Source organism: Eptesicus fuscus, chromosome 21, assembly GCF_027574615.1.
Source record: "Eptesicus fuscus isolate TK198812 chromosome 21, DD_ASM_mEF_20220401, whole genome shotgun sequence".
NCBI lineage: Eukaryota > Metazoa > Chordata > Mammalia > Chiroptera > Vespertilionidae > Eptesicus > Eptesicus fuscus.
The window spans coordinates 11,712,305-11,732,096 of NC_072493.1; the positions used below are offsets into that span (position 1 = coordinate 11,712,305).

At 44.3% G+C, this 19,792-nt stretch overlaps 1 protein-coding gene and 1 pseudogene across 1 annotated transcript in view; one reads left to right on the top strand and one right to left on the bottom strand.

The window, feature by feature from the left end:
* Positions 1–14,918, bottom strand: part of LOC103284626 (cytochrome b5 type B) — a 33,784-nt gene extending 18,866 nt beyond the window's left edge. The window contains exon 1 of the mRNA XM_008139959.3: positions 14,633–14,918. Within this exon, the coding sequence (XP_008138181.1) occupies positions 14,633–14,794 (162 nt within the window). The 5' untranslated portion in view covers positions 14,795–14,918. The remainder of the gene's footprint in view (positions 1–14,632) is intronic.
* LOC114230861 (ER membrane protein complex subunit 3-like) lies at positions 106–4,291 on the top strand (annotated as a pseudogene).
* Positions 14,919–19,792: the final 4,874 nt, after the last annotated feature.

A 19,792-nucleotide genomic window follows, 5' to 3' on the forward strand; every position in this document is an offset into this window, starting at 1 on the left:
TTCTCTCCCTTTAATGGAACCAATCAACACTGTATGCCACCTGATAGGATGCAATGGGAAGAACACAGCATTACTTCCATGATATTTTGGCCAAAAATGCACAATATGGGTGTAATTGTGAGGAAACCTAGGATAATTGCCAATTGATAGTCTACAAAACAATTGACCTTTGATCCCCAAAAATATCAAGGTCATGAAAGCTGAGGAAAGACTGAAGAACCGTTAGGAAGGTTCTAGCTCCAGACTGAAGGAGCTAGAGACAAAATAACTGGGAATGTGTGTGCTCCTGGGTAGATTTCTTTTGCCAACATTACTGAAATAGCTACAGAAACCTGAATGGAGACTCTGGGTAAAAAATATATGAAATGGTTTATTCTATTCTTGCAACTTTTCTGTAAGTTTGAAATGGTTTCAAAACAAAAAGTTAAATAAATAAATAAATAAATAAGTAGTACCAAAATAAGTGCCTCTATACCTAGAAAGTAGATTCTATCTATAACTTATAAGCTATAGCATTACCCTGGACCAATGAAGAAATTTGGATAGCTTAGTTTCCTTATTTGTAAAATGGAAATAATGAGTACCTATCATTTAATACTACTGTATTAAATGAGATACGGATATGAAATACTTTGTACTCAAGAAGAGAGTACAATTTGTATAATGTTATCATCTGTGATTTTAAAAGATACATATATGTGTGCATATGCACAAAAATTCCCTGGAAACAAGAACACAGTAGCTGGGAGACAGGGTGGGAGAAAGACTTTAAACTACAAACCCTTTTGAAATTGCTTCACCTAGTGAAGTATTACTTACTCAGAAAATAAATTTTTAAATGTTTTTATTGATTTATTAGAGAGAAAGGGAGAGGGAGAGAGAAATATCAATCACTGCCTCCTGCTCGTTCCCTGCCAGGGATCCCAGCCTGCAACCTGGGCATGTGCCCTGACGGAGAATTAAACGGCGACCTTTTAGAGCACAGGACAACACTCAACCAACTGAGCTACACCAGACAGGATCAGAAAATAAATAATTTTTTAAAAGTTAGATTTGGCACAGTCTCTGACCTAAAGTAAAGACTCAATAAATATTTACTTACAACTAGCAAATTATTTGACATATCTAAAATTGTACTTTTGAACTCTCAAGTAATGCTGTTAAGTAGTTTCTTTTTATAATCTTTTAAGCACGACTAATATGATCATCCCTGTCTTAAAAATGAATTCAGCTGAAACATAAATATAAGTGTAACCTCCCAGTCGTAGTCACTTGCCTATGAACTCCCTAATGATAAGAATTACTTCTACTTTGTCTCCTAAAAGGTCTCCAGCCAGTGGGTTCGTCTCCCATCCCAGTATTTAAGATTGCTGTTTTAAAGAGTACGGGGGACGCCCCTGGGTCCGTGTGAGGCCACGCACCCCTGGATCCGGGTGAGGCTGGGACCTGGGCCCGGGTGAGGCCGCACACCCCTGGGTCCGGGTGAGGCCGCGAGCCCCTGGGTCCGGGTGAGGCCGCGCGCCCCTGGGACCGGGTGAGGCTGCGCGCCCCCGGGTCCAGGTGAGGCCACGCACCCCTGGGTCCGGGTGAGGCCGTGCCCCTGGGTCCGGGCGAGACCAAACCAGAGGGAGTCGGACCTGCATTACCACCATTTGTCCACCATCCAGAGCTGAAAAGTCAGTGCCAACATGTACACATAAGGAACTGGTGGACATTGAAATTGGGTCTCAAAAGAACTGTTGGTCCAGAAAGAAACTCACTACAGACTGATTCATTTGCCTGTCAGCATAACTATTACTGCTCGTCTCACATTCGGTTCTTGTAAGTATATTTCTAGTAACACATGATCTCACTCATCTAGGGGAAATGATGAACAACATAGACTGATGAACAAGAACAGACCCAGAAACAAGGAGGCATCGATCGGACTGTCGGGCCTCAGAGGGCGGGTAGGGGAGGGTGTGGGTAGGGGGGAGAGATCAAGCAAAGGACTTGTGTGCATGCATACGAGCCTAACCAATGGTTAAGGACAACAGGGGGTGGGGGCATCCGTGCGGAGGGGTGTGGGATGGGAATGGGGGGATGAGGACAAATATGTGACACCTTAATCAATAAAGAAATTTAAAAATGAAAAAAAAAAAAAAAAAAAAATAAGAAACAAATAAAATAAAAAAAGAGTAAAGGGGGACCCGAGTTAGATAGCCACCACCATCTGCTACTATATCTGAAACCTCTCAGCTGTATTAAGCCATTTGTTTTGGAATTGTGTCCCAGTTTGCTCTATGTACCTAAACTATGAAAGATATTTTTTCTTCATGACATATCCCAACTTACTATGTTGCTTTTCAGAGTAAAAGGATAACAAAACTTATTAGTGGCTTGAAATATTTCAAGGAATGATTAAATTTATGACTTCCTACACAGCTCTTTCTATGATAAAATATTTCATTTTCAACAATCTCTCACTCACCACTTATAAACAAATACAACAGAAATAAGTACAATTAACATTTTTAGTGTGTAATACTCGTTTTTCCCATATATCCATTCAATCTTTTCAAACATTAGTCCATAAATATTATTAGTACTTACTATTTTTTTGTAAGATGTATTTTTATTGATTTCAGAGAGAGGAAGGGAGAGGGAGAGATAGAAACATCAATGATGAGAGAGAATCATTGACTGGCTGCCTCCTGAACGACCTCTACTGGGGATTGAGCCCCCAACCCGGGCATGTGCCCTGACTGGGACTCAAACTGCAACCCCCTAGTTCAGTGGTCGGCAAACTCATTATTCAACAGAGCCAAATATCAACAGTACAACGATTGAAATTTCTTTTGAGAGCCAAATTTTTTAAACTTAAACTTCTTCTAACGCCACTTCTTCAAAACAGACTTGCCCAGGCCGTGGTATTTTGTGGAAGAGCCACACTCAAGGGGCCAAAGAGCCGCATGTGGCTCGCGAGCCGCGGTTTGCCGACCACTGCCCAAGTTCATAGATAGATGCTCAACCACTGAGCCACGCCAGCCAGGTGGTACTTACTATTTTATGTACTAGGCAGTGATAAAGGTTTTTGTGTTTTTACAAAAGTGAATTCATACAGTATATACTGTTCTATAGCCTACTTTTTTTTACTGCCAGGGAGGGGGGTCAGAGTGGTCCAAAAAGCCCGACATTTAATAGCTCCCAAACGTGGTCTTAATACAGATGGTTTGGAACATGCAGAGAAGATTTCAAGGAATGCTTGTTTCTGTTTTAGAATTCTATAAACTTCAGATACTCTTGTTTTAAATCAAATGGCATTCCAGGTGGAGGCAGTGCGAGAGACCAGAGACCCAGGCCAAGATAATGGCCAGGATGAGGGGTAGGAGAAGGCCCTGAGAAGGAGGGGTGGGGGGAAGCCCTGGGGCCCCGGCCTAGCTGGCTCTCAGTGAAGACAATGGGTGGGAGCTCCTGGTCTATTCCATCTTCAGGCTCAGGGTGGTCCTGCCCATTTTTATCATCACCTTTTGCGAATGATCCACCACTGTGTGTCCACCCTGCTGCAGAGTAATGAGAAGCTCCCTCAGAAGCAGGGATCTGACAGTTAAGTCCTAATTCAAAGCACAGTTAGGTAAAATGGAAATTATATTCCCAAGCAGTCCTTCTTCACATGAAAATATTACTTCAACAACCCAGAGGACAGATTTTTTACAAAATAAAATAATGGGGAAAATAGAACCGCCTTCTCCTATGAGTGATTCCACTATGCTCACTGACATAATGAAAGGGAATTAACAAATGTCCTCCCCATGATTCTTATATTGGTAAATGGATCAACCAGACATTCTCAAGCTTTGTTACAACCAAAGTCATATTTCCACTGACCCTATTTTATGTCTATGCTACAGCGAGGAATCAAACTACTCACATTAACTGCATCCTGGTACTTCTGCTATGTATTTGGGCTTCAGAGCATTTACTCTCTCTGGTTCTGGGTCAAGATAATGCCAATGACCAATCAGAAATGATGCAGGAACAATGATCGGAGCAGCCATGGTCATGCATGGCAGCAGACACCAACAAAATTTTCAAGACAAAGTGGGAAGTTTTGGAGCTAATGGGTCACCAGTGGGCCCTAGATTATGTCAAAGAGGAGCTCATGGTCAAAGATCTCCACTCTGAAAGCATGTTCAAATAGGAATTACAGATCTCTATTTTTTTTAAGACCAAGCAGGGATTAGCTCTGCTGGGAACTTTGAGTAGCCCTTCAGCTCGTACCTTTTGTTTGAGCTGGAGCCTCTCAGGATAAAGAGAATGCATGAGCTGGTCAGCATGCAGCAAGGATCCTTCTTGGATGAGCTGGGCTCTCCTTTATGTTTGAAATTATAGCAAATGAGGATTATGTGCTGGGTGGCATATAAGAAAAGGGCTATTTTTTTAAATGCTTTAAAATTTCTTTCTGCCCTAGCCAGTTTGGGTCAGTGGATAGAGCATCAGCCTGCAGACTGAAGGGTCCCAGGTTCAATTCCAGTCAAGGGCACATGCCCGGAGTTAAGGGCACAATCCCCAGTGTGGGGCATGCAAGAGGCAGCCAATCAATAATCTCTCTCATCATTGATGTTTCTACCTCTCTCTTTCTCCCTCTCCCTTCCTCTTTGAAATCAATAAAAATGTATTTTAAAAAATAAATTTAAAAATAAATAAATACATAAATATATAAATAAACAAATTTTCTTTCTGGTGACTATAAAAATGAAAGGCAGAAAAAGAGGAAAATTCAAGTAATGATAATATCAAAAACTCAATCTTTGGAAGAAACATTTTCAAATATAGTTAATTACTATGTGCAATCAGCCTGAGTTCTAACCGCAGTCAACACTTGTTTTCTTGAGATGCAAACCCCCCGTAAAATTTTTTAGCTGGTAGCTTTATAACTTCCTCTACAACAGTAATAACTTTCATTAATGAAAACTTAGAAACTATGGATGAAATAGTTTCAATAAATCTTCCTATATTGTTCATTTTGAGACATAAAGAACAAATGTGTTAAAACTTGACCCAAACAGACTCTTTTCCAGAGTGACTACTCAGGGCGAGGACAGATTTTGTAAACCTTCTATATCTCTTAATACTGAGCAGGGGAAACTGGTGACCCTGAGACCCTGCTGGGTTCTCAAGTACCTTCTGGATGACCAAAGATGGTTAAACAATGACTGTACTTAATGCCACTAAACAATGAGAGGTTCTTGATCTGATCTGGAGTTCGGAATATATCAAATCCACTGGGCGGGGGGGGGGGGGGGGGTATAAATCAATGGTTCTGCACCATTTAGTTATTGAGTCTATAGCCACTCAATAACTAAAGATCCAGTTATTCTGGATAAGAGAGTTTATGTATCATTATAAAAGGGGAGAAAGGGCACCTGGCTGGTGTGGCTCAGTGATTGAGCATCCACCCATGAACCAAGAGGTCACCAGTTTGAATCCCAGTCAGGAAATTCTGAAGAGGACTGGGCAGAGAAAGATGATAAACGTGGGTAGGAAATAGGAAGAAATGGTAGGTTCATAGGTATTTGCCTTTGGATTAGAAAGAGCCTAGTAGCCCAGCCTGCATGGCTCAGTGGTTGAGTGTTGACCTGTGAACCAGGAGGTCACGGTTCGATTCCCAGTCAGGGTACATGCCCTGGTTGCAGGCTAGATCCTGGTGTGGAGCATGCAGGAGGCAGCCAATCAATAATCTCTCTCATCAGTGATGTTTCTATCTCTCTCTCCCTCTCTAAAATCAAAATATATCCTACCTAATAAAAGAGTAATATGCAAATTGACTGTACTTTTGCTACACCTGTAAGCCATGCCCACCAGCCAATCAAGAGCAAATATGCAAATAAACCCAACCAAGATGGCTACCACCACAGAGAGCAGGAGGGAGGCTTGGGTTTCCCCGGCAACAGAGGAAGACAAGCTTTCCGCCTGCCCTTGCCGGCCTAGGCCTCCACTCAAGGCTACAAAGTTTCAATTATGGAAGGTAAACAAATCCAAACAGAAATGGTGGCAGCCACTGAGCTGGAAAGAGCAGGAGGCAAGGGTTGCCCCCGGCAATGGAAGAAGCGCACACCCTGGACGGCCCAGGCCTCCACTTAAGGCTACAAAATTTCAATCATATTAGATACATAAGTCCCAACAGAAATGGCTGCATCCACAGAGTGAGCAGAAGGCTTGGCTCCGCTCCAGGCTACAAAGTTTTAATTGTAGAAGGTAAATAAACCCGATACCAGGGCCTCCACTTGGGTCTCCAGGGGGCATGGCCGGCCTGCAAACCACCACAGGCCCCTCGCTCAGGCTGCCCCATGCCCCAAAGGAACCCCCACCCTGATCCAGGACACTTTTCAGGGCAAACCAGCTGGCCCCCACCCATGCACCAGGCCTCTATCCTATCTAATAAGAGTAATATGCAGATTGACCATCACTCCAACACACAAGATGGCTGCCCCCATGTGGTCAAAGATCCTGCCCCCATGTGGACACAAGATGGCCACCACAAGATGGCCACCAGGGGAGGGCAGTTGGGAGGGACCCAGGCCTGCAGGGGAGAGCTGTTGTGAGGGACCAGGCCTGAAGGGGAGGGCAGTTGAGGGGGACCAAGCCTGCAGGGGACGGCAGTTATGGGTGACCAGGCCTGCAGGGGAGGACAGTTAGGGGTGACCAGGCCTGAAGGGGAGGGCAGTTAGGGGCAAACAGGCTGGCAGGGAAGCAGTTAGGCATCAATCAGGTTGGCAGGGGAGTGGTTAGGGGGTGATCAGGCTGGCAGGTGGAAGCAGTTAGGGGCAATCAGGAAGGCAGGCAGGCGAGCAGTTGGGAGCCAGCAGTCTTGGATTGTGAGAGCGATGTCCGACTGCCCATCTAAACGGGCAGTCAGACATCCCTCGAGGGGTCCCAGATTGGAGAGGGTGCAGGCTGGGCTGAGGGACACCCCCCCCCCAGTGCACAAATTTCATGCACTGGGCCTCTAGTATACATATATATTTTAAAACAGGAGTGCCACCTACACGATGTCACCACTACCCAAAGTCTGAATTACTTATTTAATGTCCTTCTTCCCCCACTAGACAGTAAGCTCCATTAGAACAGGGAGTACTGCTGTATTCTAGAACATAGCATGGCACCTGAAACACAGTGAGATCTAGGGAGTCCTCTGCCCTCTTTCCCTCCCATCTGCCCTCTCTGGTACATGCTCACCGATGCCCACATACAAAATAAGTAAGTAAAAATCAATTTGTTGATCTGGGCCTCTCACCTGGACAGTGCTGGAGGTTAAATTTCACCTCACGTTACTCCTAGTCTTCCCTAGGGCTGTCACCACTTGGGATTGCTCAAGGAAAGATATACTCTTTCTATAGATTTGTTAATTCCACAAGATATGTAAATTGCATTCTTTTGACCAGCCTTGGAGAAATCCAGTAAGAATTCTTATTAGTTAAACTCTGAAGCTTTCAGGAGTTATTCTAGGGGTGCATCAAAAAGAGCCTGCATTCTCAGTCTTACTGAAGGCAAGCTCACACTCCACCCTGCACCACAATTACTTATACACAGATCTCATCCTCCCTTTAAGTTCAAGGCAGCTAATTCACCTTTAAATCCTCACAGCATCTGCTATATTTAGTAAGCACTCAAAAGATGCTACAGGAAAATGTATTTTATTAATAATAAAAATAACCACTAATGCCGAAACCGGTTTGGCTCAGTGGATAGAGCGTCGGCCTGCTGACTGAAAGGTTCCAGGTTCGATTCCGGTCAAGGGCATGTACATTGGTTGCGGGCACATACCTGGTAAGGGGTATGCAGGAGGCAGCTGGTTGATGTTTCTCTCTCATCAATGTTTCTAGCTCTCTATCCCTCTCCCTTCCTCTCTGTAAAAAAATCAATAAAATATATTTAAAAAAAAAAATAACCACTAACATTACTGAGCTCTTTATACCAGGTACCATAAGTCTTTCTATGCATTATCTAAATTAACTGTCCCAACAACAACCCTGTGGAGTAGGTACTATTATCTCCAGTTTACAGATGGGAGAGGCCTTCACAGAGCTTATTTGCACAAAGTTACCCAACTATTAAATGCTTAAGTAGGAAACGGAACCAGACATAAACCCCAAAGCCAGCACCCAGCCTTTAGCATTTTATTTCATATTTACAATTCACCAAAATTCTCTTCAAAAGATACTGTTAAGAAAATGAAAAGGCTAAATACAGACTGGAAGAATATATTCATAATACATATACTCAAAGAACTTGCATCTAGATATATAAAGAACACTTTCAAGTCAATAATGAGAAAACAAACAACCTAATTAAAATATGGGCAAGACTGAACAGACATCTTATAAAAAGACATACAAATGGCCAATCAGCCCTTAAAGATACTTAACATTAGTCATCAGTGAAATGCAAGTTAAAACCATAATTACATGCCAGCACACACCCATGAAAATCACTACAATGGTTAAAAGTAAAATGACAAATAGCCTGTGTCGATGATGTGGAGAAACTAGAAAACTCATGCACTGCTGGTGGGAATGTAAAATGATGTAGCCACTTTGGGGAAAGTTCTCGCAATAGCTTAAAAAGTTAAAGCAAAACAAAACATATGACCCTGCAATCTCACTCCTAGACATTTTTACCCAAGAGGAATGAAAACTTATATCCACATAAAGATTTGTATATGAAAGTTCATAGCAGCTTTATTCATAATAGCCAAAAAATGAAAACAACTCAAATGTTAATCAACAAATTAAGATAAACAAGTTTTAGAATATCATACAAAATAAAAATAAATAGGGACAAATTGCTGATACATAGACTAAAACAGATGAATCTCACAGATCTATTAAGCAAAAGACACTAGACGCAAAAGAGTGCACAGTTTTCTAGTATTCTGAATCAAATCAATGGTTGTATGAGGGCAAAGGTTCTACAAATGTTCTACATATATATTAATTGTAATGATTATTACACAGGTGAGATTTTTGTCAAAATTCAGTGAACTTTACATCTAAAAATCTGTACCATTTAATTGTATGTGCATTGGCTCGCAATAGAATTTGAAAGATGAGACATTTACGTCATACTCTGTCCATCAGTTGGGGGAAGGGAGAATCTATTAGAATTCACTTGGGGGGGGGGGGGACTTAGATAGCAAAATATTACTAACAATCTAAATGTTTCTCACTAGGAGACTGCTTAAATAAATGACAACCCAGACAACAAATTCTGTGAAAAATAAGAAGTGTTCCAGGTATCGATGTGGAAAGATTCCTGATAGGTACAGGTAAGCAAACAAGCAAGGCACAGACCAATGTGTACAGTACACTACCTTCTGTTTTAAAAAATAAAAAAAGAGTGGGAGGGACTATTTCACTTTCGCTTACATATGCAAAACAAAAACCTGAAGAAAAACAAACAATAGTAGTTAACTTTAGGCAGATGGGAAGGCTTTTCACTGTATATTTGTATGACTTAATTCAAAAATTAAAAAATCAACCTAAGTTCCAGAAGAAAGGTACCTGGCTCTAATTTCCCTACAACCCATTCCCAATCCTTCCAAATTATATTTAAAACTAGAGGCCCGGTGCACGGGGAGGGTGTCCCTCAGCCCAGCTTGCACCCTCTCTAATATGGGACCCCTCGGGGGATGTCCAACTGCAGGTTTAGGCCCGATTCCTGTGGAATCGGCCTAATCCTGCAGTTGGACATCCCTCTCACAATCCGGGACCGCTGGCTCCTAACCGCTCACCTACCTGCCTGATTGCCCCCTAACTGCTTCCTTGCAGGCCTGATTGCCCCCTAACTGCTCCTCTGCGGGCCTGATTGCCCCCAAATACCCTCCCCTGCTGGCCTGATCACCCCCAAGGCTTTTATTAGTATAGATATGACCCTGCACAGCAAATTTTACTAAACCTGCTTTACAATAAGGGCTTGACGATTGAATCATTAGGACCAGACACCAAGATTTCCTTTCTTTGAATAGTGGAGGGAATACTTATCTTGTCTTTAAGTTGCCCGGAAATTAAAATGAGATAATGACTTAGACAAGTATAAAAGCACCATATAAAGACAACTGTCTTTTTAATGAAGTGGCAAAATGAAAAACACTTTTTATTCTCCCCTTCCTTCCTTTACAGCTTTTATTTAAACTTTGAAATTTATAAAAATTTCACTCCAACTTTCATTTCTTTACATTCAACATTATTTTGTATTGGTTTCAGGTTTTATATTAGTTACAGAATAGTGGTTAGACAATCATATACTTTACAAAGTGTTCCCCGATATTTCTGGTACCCACCTGGCATCATACCATCATTACAACACTATTGACTATATTCCCTATTTAAGTGACAATGGGTTTACAGGTTCCTTTCAGTCTTTCTTTTGTGTTTCTTGTCCTTCCTTTTCTTTCTCACTTCTTCCCTCATTTTCTTTATATAGTATCTCAATTGGCCATCAAAGCTCAGTGAAGGCACTGGGACACGCTTCATCCATTTTACAGACCAGGAAACTGAGGCCAATTCCAGTTGGCTGTGGAACTTGACTCAGGAAGCCCTCAGAGCCATGCTCTTTGCGCTTCCTAAGGGGCAGCGGCCCAGCAAACAGAACAAACCTTCCAGTCAGGCTTCCCAGCCTCTTTCTCAAGCACCTCTTCATTGCGGATGCTCCACATTCTTTCCTCTCCCCCCATTCTTTACTGCCCCGCCTTCTCCGAAGCAGGTGGAAGGCTTCCCACTCACTGCCTAGGCATGCTCTGCTATGGGGCAGGGTGTAGCGAGCTTGCTTTTGAGTCAAGGCAGGAGCAGTAGTCACTGCCTCTGAAGTGTGAAGGCCACCTGAGCGAGGCCCATTAGCACTGGGAGCTTCTCTGAATCACATCAGTCAGTCCAGTACCCTGCAGTACAGCACCCCTCCACTGAGGTGGCACCACCCCTCAACCCCCGCCTCAGGGGTGAGGGTCCTTGCCCCTCTGCCAGGAGTCCTTCCATGCCCCTTGATCCCTGGCTGGGCCCACCCACATCTTGGGCACTGCAGAACCTCTGTCTCTCTGCAGATGAGGCAGATCCCTGCCCTAGGTCTCGGCAAAGCTATGAATCTGTGGCCAGAGGCCTGGTCTGGGTCTCAGCAACCACATGCCTGCAATGTTCCCAGGGACCCTGGGAGCGGCTGGGCGAGTCCTGCCACGCCCCCCCCAGGGTGGCGATCTCCCCAGGGACCCCCGGGAGCGGCTGGGCGAGTCCTGCCATGCCCCACCCAGGGTGGCGATCGCCCCAGGGACCCCCCCCCCCCGGGCGCGGCTGGCTGGGCCCCGCTACGCCCCCCCCCCCCAGGGTGGCAATCGCCCCCAGGGACCCCCGGGAGCGGCTGGCTGGGCCCGGCCACGCCCCCCCCGCCCCGGGACCCCCGGGAGCGGCTGGCTTGGCCCGGCCACGCCCCCCAGGGTGGCGATCACCACCCAGGACCCCCGGGAGCGCCTGGCTCAGCCCGGCCACGCCCCCCCAGGGTGGCGATGGCCCCGGGGACCCCCGGAACTAAGAGGATTGGGCACCGCCATCTTGGTCTTCTCAACGGCAGGATAGGCCACCCGGAGTCCCGCCCCCAGCCTCTCGCAGACCCAATCATGGGCATAGCGGAGGTGCGGTCAATTTGCATATTTGTCTATTATTAGATAGGATGTGAAAATAGTTGGCTATAAAACAGACCTAATACCACCCTAGCTGGTTTGGCTCAGTGCATAAAACGTAGACCTACGGACTGAAGGGTCCCAGGTTCGAATCCAGCAAGGGCACTTGCCCAGGTTGTGGGCTCGAGCCCCAGTAGGGGGCGTGCAGGAGGCAGTCAATCAATGATTCTCTCTCATCATTGATGTTTCCATCTATCTCTCCCTCTCCCTCCCCCTTCCTCTCTGAAATCAATAAAAATATATTTGAAAACAAAAGAAAACAGACCTAATACCATAAGTCTTCCCCATCTCATCTAATAGAAACCCTATTCTCACAGACCTTTAGGTCAAATTCTTTGGTGTCATCCTTGACTCTTTTCTCTCACTCCTTAAGTCCAATGTATCATTAAATTCTACTCGCTCTACCATCATAACACATCCAAAATCTGACACTTCTCACCATCCTGGACCAAGCCACCATCTCTTGTCCAGCCTTAATAAGCTGGGATCCTCAATTTCACCTTTGCCCTCCTTTAGTCTCTTTTCAACAGTGCAGTAAGAGTGACACTATTAAACCATTAAGTCACATCATGTCACTCCTCTGTTCCACTATGGTTTCCCTTCTCAAAACAAAAGTCAAAATCCTTTCTAAAACCTGCAAAGTATGTTTTAGAACTTGATCTGCTATCCCCTGATCCTGATGACATCTATTGCTATCCAACCACTATAACCTGCCACACTGCCCCTCAAACACAGAATACATATTCTTACCTCAAGGCCTTTGACCTTGCTCCCTCTGCCAGGAATGCTCTTCCTGCAGATTTCCACATGGCTAGCTCCCGGGACTTCTGCTGGCCTTGACTTGAGTCATCTTCTGACTAAAGCCATTTCTATCCAGCTTATCTAACATCTCAGCCCATCATCCTCATACCCTCACCACTATATACACCCATACTCTTCTCTGCTTCGTTTTTCTTCTTAGCACTTACCACTACCTAACATAGCATGTATTTTAGTTATTTACTCTGAGTATTGTCCACTTTCCATAGATTGTAATCTCCATGAAGGCATGTGTTTAATTATCCACTGCTGTACTTTCAGCACTTAGAACAATACCTGGCACATAGCACACACTTGATAAGTATGTGAACAGTAAGTGAATGAATGCATAGGCTTGGAATGAAAAAGAAAACAAGGGTAGAGACTACAGAACGGGAAAGTAAAATGGCTAACTGCAGGTAAAGATCTGCAGCTCAAGTTTTAAGCGAAACCTTGGCACACCTGGGGTGTCTCTGGCTCCATCAGCATGTAGTAAATCAGGTTAGCAACCACTACTCAAGACTGAATTAAAGTTCCCTACAAGCATTGACTATTCCCGAGAAACTTGGGGAAAATAAAACCACAAATGAAAAACATTATTACCTACCCATTATGAACTATGCTTTAACATGTTGCACCCCACAACTGAAACTTATTATGAGGCATACACCAAAGGACATAGCTAAGGCTAGAATTTTGAAATAATATCATGTAGACAAGAAAAATCTGAATCTGAATAAACCCATGTAGACAAGATCTATCCAAACCAGACTCTGCCACCAGTCACCTGTAAGACCAAAATCTCTCTGAACCTGTTTCTTGTCCCCTGTTAAAAAAAAATAATAATAATAATAATCACTACTACCCCAGGCACTCTCAGCTAGTTATTTTGAAGATGAAATCATTGGGAAAGTACTTTTGAAAGCATAAAATGCCATACACCATATAAATGCAAGAAGTTACTAAACTCTATGTTAACTTATTGGTCACTAGGAAGATTTATTAACAACAATGTCCTTTGGGGGAAAATTTTACATTTTAAAGGTTTTTATAAGATTTATGAATTAGGATGTAGGCCCCAAATTTAGAAAAATAAAAAGTTATTTGTTTATTTTCTTTAGAGAAAGAACTAATAGAAAGGAACTTTTTGCTCAGTTACAATAAGGTTACATTATGCAAGAATTCCTTGGAAACCCATCTATTGCTCAAAATAAAATGATACAAACCAATATAGAACAAAATATATGTGTATCAAAGCCTCAGGGATTGGGGGCCCGGGGAATGACTGCTGCAAAAGAGCAAAAGGAAACTCTTTAGAGTGGTGAAAATGCTGCAATTGAGGTTGTGATTACATAGGTGAATACATTGTCAAAACTTACCTTTTAAGTGGGCACACTTCATTGAATGCATATTACACCCCAATTAACTTAGTTTAAACAATTAAACCTCTCCTGTTCCCTTAAGTTGAAAAAAAAAAATCACTCAGTTGTACCATGATCTCAAAGAGGACTTGTGTAATATCTAATAGAACACCTTGAAAATTTAAGAAGATGACAGAACCTAAGTCCATGGCCAAAGAAAGGTCAACTCATGACCCTCTGGCCTCAAGGTGAACTCAAGTTATAAAAAAATGAACGCAGCAAATGGAGGAAGGGGTGAATCTCAGCTTCTTATCAAGAAAATGAAAAACAAAAATGGTATTACTTCAGAAGTCAGAGTGAAAAGAGAAGAGGTGTGGTGCCCTTCAAAACGAGGTCCATATGGCTCTAGGCTAAGTGTGTGGCCTGGCGAGTCCTCCGTCTCTCTGAGACTCAGTAGTTCTTTCTGTAAAATGGGGATCATAATGGCTGGCTTTAACCCAGCACACAGGAAGTGCACGATACATGATAAGCAATACACGACATTATTTCAGGCACCAGAATTTAGTGCTGACTGGAAATGTGTGCATATTTAATCCCCCCACCCCGCTCCCGGTTTCCCCCTCAGAGGGTGGTGGCCCCTTTCAAACGCTGTATCGCCCTCAGCCAGGCTTCATTTCCCTCCGACACGCACCCCTAGCAGCCTTTCCTGGCCCGACCGCCCCTCACCCCAGCGGCTCCAAGGGACCTACCACCTCCCGGGCCCCACCTCGTTAAGGAAGCGGGTGACATCGTAGACTCGCCCGTGGATCACCAGCCATATCTCCTTCGAGGTGTTGCGCTTCGCTACCTCCTCCAAACGGTAATAGGTGACGGGGGTCTCCACCCCTTGCCCTTTCCCATCGCTGCCGCTCGCTTCCACGGTCGCCATTAGGCCTGAGATACCTTTTCTACACCACTATCCGCTTTCCGCCGCTAACTTCCTCCAGGTAGACCCTGCGCTCAGCCCTCCCCGGCTTCCGTAACCAAGACCCATAAGGCCGTCGGAGGGCAGCAGCCAATCACGCTCCCGACTACTTCCTGGTTCGTTTTCTTTTTACCAATGAAACGAGGGACTCTGCTTAAAGTCCCGCCCACTCCCCGCCTGTTCCTCGGGACGTAGTCCTGGTTCGAGATCCACCTAACCAATCAGAATCGCCCCTCCCCTCCAATCTCGCCGGTTGATGCTGTGATTTTGGAATGGCGCCTAGTGGACACGTGTGACAGGTGTCGCTCAGGAGAAGTTTGCCCTTCGCTCGGCGGGCAGGCCTGCAGAGTCCTGACAGAGTCTCCGTTTTCCCGTTTCCCTTCCCTTCGCCGTGGATCCCTCCTGAGTCGCGCTAAGCTCGCGCCCCCGCGCCCTGCATTCCAGCCTCGGGTTTACAGCTTTGCTTTGCAAAGACCTGCCGAATCCCGCCTAAGTCTCAGTTTCCTCACCAGTAGGATGGGCATGATAATTTATAGAAAAGTGTGGCCGATTAAGTGAGAGAGTATATCTGCGGAGCTATTGGCACACAGTAATCAACACGGAAATGAAAAGGCGGTGTTAGAAAAGGCGGGCTGACCTAGATAGTCGGCTAAAGTCGTAAAGGGTAGATAAAGGGTGTGGTGGTTGAAGGGCGGCTACAGAAGGAATGCTTTGTCCTCAGGCAAGAGGAAGTGGGCCTACTTTCAGTAACTTACTGAAGGTCAGAGTTAATCCTTTGACCAACTCTTGGCTCCTGACAATTTCCTTCCCATGCCTACTCACTTTTCAAGCTCCTCCTCAAATTCTCCCTTTCCACAAACTCTCCGACCATTCTGAGCTTCTCTGACTCCATCTCCTTATAGTACCTAAGCATATTACTATTCCAGGAAACCCTCTGTATCTAAAATCTTAACTTCCCATATTTTCATTCCCGAATTAGAATGAAAACTATGAGAGCAAGCCCAAATGATTCTTAGGACATTCCACAAACTCTAGATTCAAATATTTGTATTCATTTCAGAAATATTTACTGAACATTTACTGGGTCGCAAATGCTGTGATAAACTCTACGGATAGAAAGGTGACATAACAAGCCCTCTGAAATAAACAAAAAACACATATACGGTATGTAAGTGTTAGAAATAGAGATCTGTATCAAATGCAATGGGAAACAGCTCTGAACACATATTTGTTAAATAGCACCACTCGTGTGTATGAGTCACCTGAGGAGGCTATGTTAAAAGGGCAAATTCCCTCCCATCAAGAATTGACATCTCTTCCTCACCTTGAATCTTGGCTTGCCTTGTTACTTTGACCAATAGATTGTGGTGTGTGTGGTGCCGAGCATGTTACAAAGTCTGGTCCTCAAGAGGCCTTGAAGTTTCCATCTCCACCATCTTAGAACGTTACACCAGGATCTTGCTGCCATGAAGAAGCCTGGAATTAAAGACCAGCCATTTAAATGCTGTCTCAGCTGAGCCCAGCCCTTAATCAATTTGTCAGCTGAATGCAAACACATGAATAAAGCTAAATGAGCAGAACTGCTCAGTCAACCGCAGAATCATGAGAAATACTAAAACACTAAAAAAACAAAAGTCCAGTGGGTATAGATATAGAACCAGAAATCAGCATTTTTAACAAGTATTTTGGGTGACTCTGAGGTGAGTCATCTGTAGATGACTTTGGGAAACACTGCACTTTGTAAAAAAGTATCCTACCTAATAAAAGGGTAATATACAAATTGGCCATCACTCCAACACATAAGATGGCTGCCCCTATGTGGTCAAAGATGGCTGCCCCCATGTGGACACAAGATGGCCACCACAAGATGGCCAGCAGGGGAGGGCAGTTGGGAGGGACTAGGTCTGCAAGGGAGGAAAGTTGGGGGTGATCAAGCATGCAGGGGAGGGCAGTTAGGTGTGACCAGGCCGGCAGAGGAAGGAAATTGGGGGTGACCGGGCCTGCAGGGAAGGGCAGTTGGGGGGGACTAGGCCAGCAGAGGAGAGCAGTTGGGGGGGGACCAGGCCTGCAGGGGAGGGCATTTAGGGGTGACCAAAGAAATACCAAGCACGATTCCTAGAGAAAGGGAGGGACCCCGTTTATTAACACTAGTGGACTCCCCTCCCTGATCACCCCCTAACCACTCCCCTGCTAGCCTGATTGCCCCTAACTGCCCTCCAGAATTACACAATGCATTTATTTATGTGTCCTTACTCTCCTTTAATCGAGTATTTTTCATCAGGCTTTCTTTTTCTATCATGACATTGACTTCTTTTTTTAATCCTCATCCAAGGAGTAAAGATATTTTTTCTATTGATTTTTAGAGAGAGTGGAAGGGAGAGAGGAGGAGAGGGAGGAAGGGATGGGGAGAGAGAGAGAGAGATCAATGTGAGAAAGACACATCGATTGGTTGCCTCCCTCATGCACCCTGATGGGGGCCAGGGATCAAACCCTCAACTGAGGTACATGCCCTTGACGGGGAATCAAACCCTGATCCTTCGGTCTACAGGCCAACATTGTAACTACTGAGCCAAACTGACCAGGGCGATATTGACATTTTTGAAAAGTATGGTGTCAAATTGAATTTGAGTCAGAAAAATATTGTACTCTATATGTATTGATTATAAATTCACATTCACAACTTGTAACATGTTAGCCAGAAAGTCTAGCTTGGAATCCTGTCTGTACCACTCGAAGGCTTGGTAATGATAGGCAGCTTTCTCAATCTCTTTTTTTCTAAGTGGATACCCAGCTATTGCAACACCATTTAATGAAAACACAATTCCCCATTGAATTGTTTTTATGTCTTTCTTTAAAATGGATTGGCCACATAAGTGTGGTTCTTTTTCCAACTTTCTATTCTGTTCCAGTGATTTCTATTCTGTTCCAGTTTGTCTATCGTTATGACAATTTCACATTGTCTTGATTACTATAGCTTTGTAGTAAAGCTTGAAGTCAAGTAATATAAATCTTTCAGCTTTGCTCTTACCTTTCTTTTTTTTTTTAATGAATCTTTATTGTTCAGATTACAATTGTTTCTCCTTTTTCCCCACATATCTCCCCACCACCCAGTTCCCACCCCCCCCTGCCCTTACCTCCCCCCGCCGCTGTCCTTATCCATAGGTGTATGATTTTTGTCCAGTCTCTTCCCATACTCCCCACACAGACACCCCTTTCCCCCTGAGAATTATCAATCCATTCCCATTCTATGCCTCTGATTCTAATAAGTTTACCAGTTTATTCTGTTCTTCAGATTTTTAATTCACTTGACTTTTAGATTCACTTGTTGATAGATATGTATTTGTTGTTCATAATTTTTATCTTTCTTCTTCTTTTTCCTCTTTTTAAGAATACCTTTCAGCATTTCATATAATGCTGGTTTGGTGGTGATGAACTCCTTTAGCTTTTTCTTATCTGTGAAGCTCTTTATCTGCCCTTCAATTCTGAATGATAACTTTGCTGGGTAGAGTAGTCTTGGTTGTAGGTTCCTGCTATTCATCACTTTGAATATTTCTTGCCACTCCCGTCTTGCCTGCATGGTTTCTGTTGAGAAATTAGCTGATAATCGTATGGGAGCTCCCTTGTAGGTAACTAACTGTTTTTCTCTTGCTGCTTGTAAGATTCTCTCTTTGTCTTTTGCTCTTGGCATCTTAATTATGATGTGTCTTGGTGTAGTCCTCTTTGGATTCCTTTTGTTTGGGGTTCTGTGCGCTTCCTGGACTTGTAAGTCTATTTCTTTCATCAGGTGGGGGAAGTTTTCGTTCATTATTTCTTCAAATAGGTTTTCATTATCTTGCTCTCTCTATTCTTCTGGTACCCCCATAATTCTGATGTTGGTTCGCTTGAAGTTGTCCCAGAGGCTTCTTACACTATCTTCAACTTTCTGAATTCTCTTCTCTTCATGCTTCTCTGGAGGAGTGTCCTTGGCCTCTTTGTATTCCAAATCTTTGAGTTGATTCTTGCAATCCTCTAGTCTGCTTTTGGGTCTCTGTATAATATTTTTTATCTCAGTCAGTGTATGTTTAATTTCTAGTTGGTCCTTTTTCATATCCTCAAGGGTCTCATTGAATTTATCGGCCTTTTCCATGAAATTCTTGAAAAACCTTATAACCGTGGTTTTGAACTCTATGTCCAGTCGCTTGTTTTCCTCCATTTCTTTGGTTTGTGATCTGTTTCCTTGCCTTCTCATATTCTCTGCTTCCTTGAGTTGGTAGGGTAGTTTTGTGTACTAAGTGTCTTATTGGTTCAATGGGTCAGCCTCCCAGTTACTTGAGGTGGACACTCTTGGTGTACCCTTGTGTACTGTGTGTCCCCCAGCAGGAGTTACAGCAAGGGCTAGTTTTCTCCTCCTTTGCTTGGGCGGTTTTGGAGCAGTCTGACTGGAGCTGCAGTTGGTTAAGCTGCTCCAGAACAGGCCATTTATATGCAAAAGCCGCTGTGTGGAGCCTGGGCGGGTTTGTAGAATGTGTGGGGCGGGGCCTCAGGGCGTCACTAGGCTGGGGCGTGGCCAACGGCGATGGCTGCCGTCAGCCATCTCTGCCTTTCCTGTTTCCAAGTCCCTGCGCCCCACGCTCCAGCACAGTAAACAATGATTGCTGGGCGCACCTCTGCAAAAAAGTCACTCTCACTTTCCGACCCGATGGCCGAGAGTCCAGCTTCTCCCCGTAGGTGTCTGGGTCCCCCGAGTGTCCCCAGAAACTGGATTTCAGAGTGATCGGGAGCTTGTCTCCCTGCGGGTTGAAGAAAAGCCGCGCACCCAGCTGCCCGCCGCCGGCCCGATTCGCGTGCCTCCGTACCTCAGCTTTTCAGCGATTGTGCTCCTTTCTGTTCTTAGTTGTCAGTCTTCCACTCAGCCAGCTTTCCCGTGGTTCTGGGTGGTAGACGTTTTTGTCTTTTAGTTGTGTTTTTGAAATTGTTGTGTGA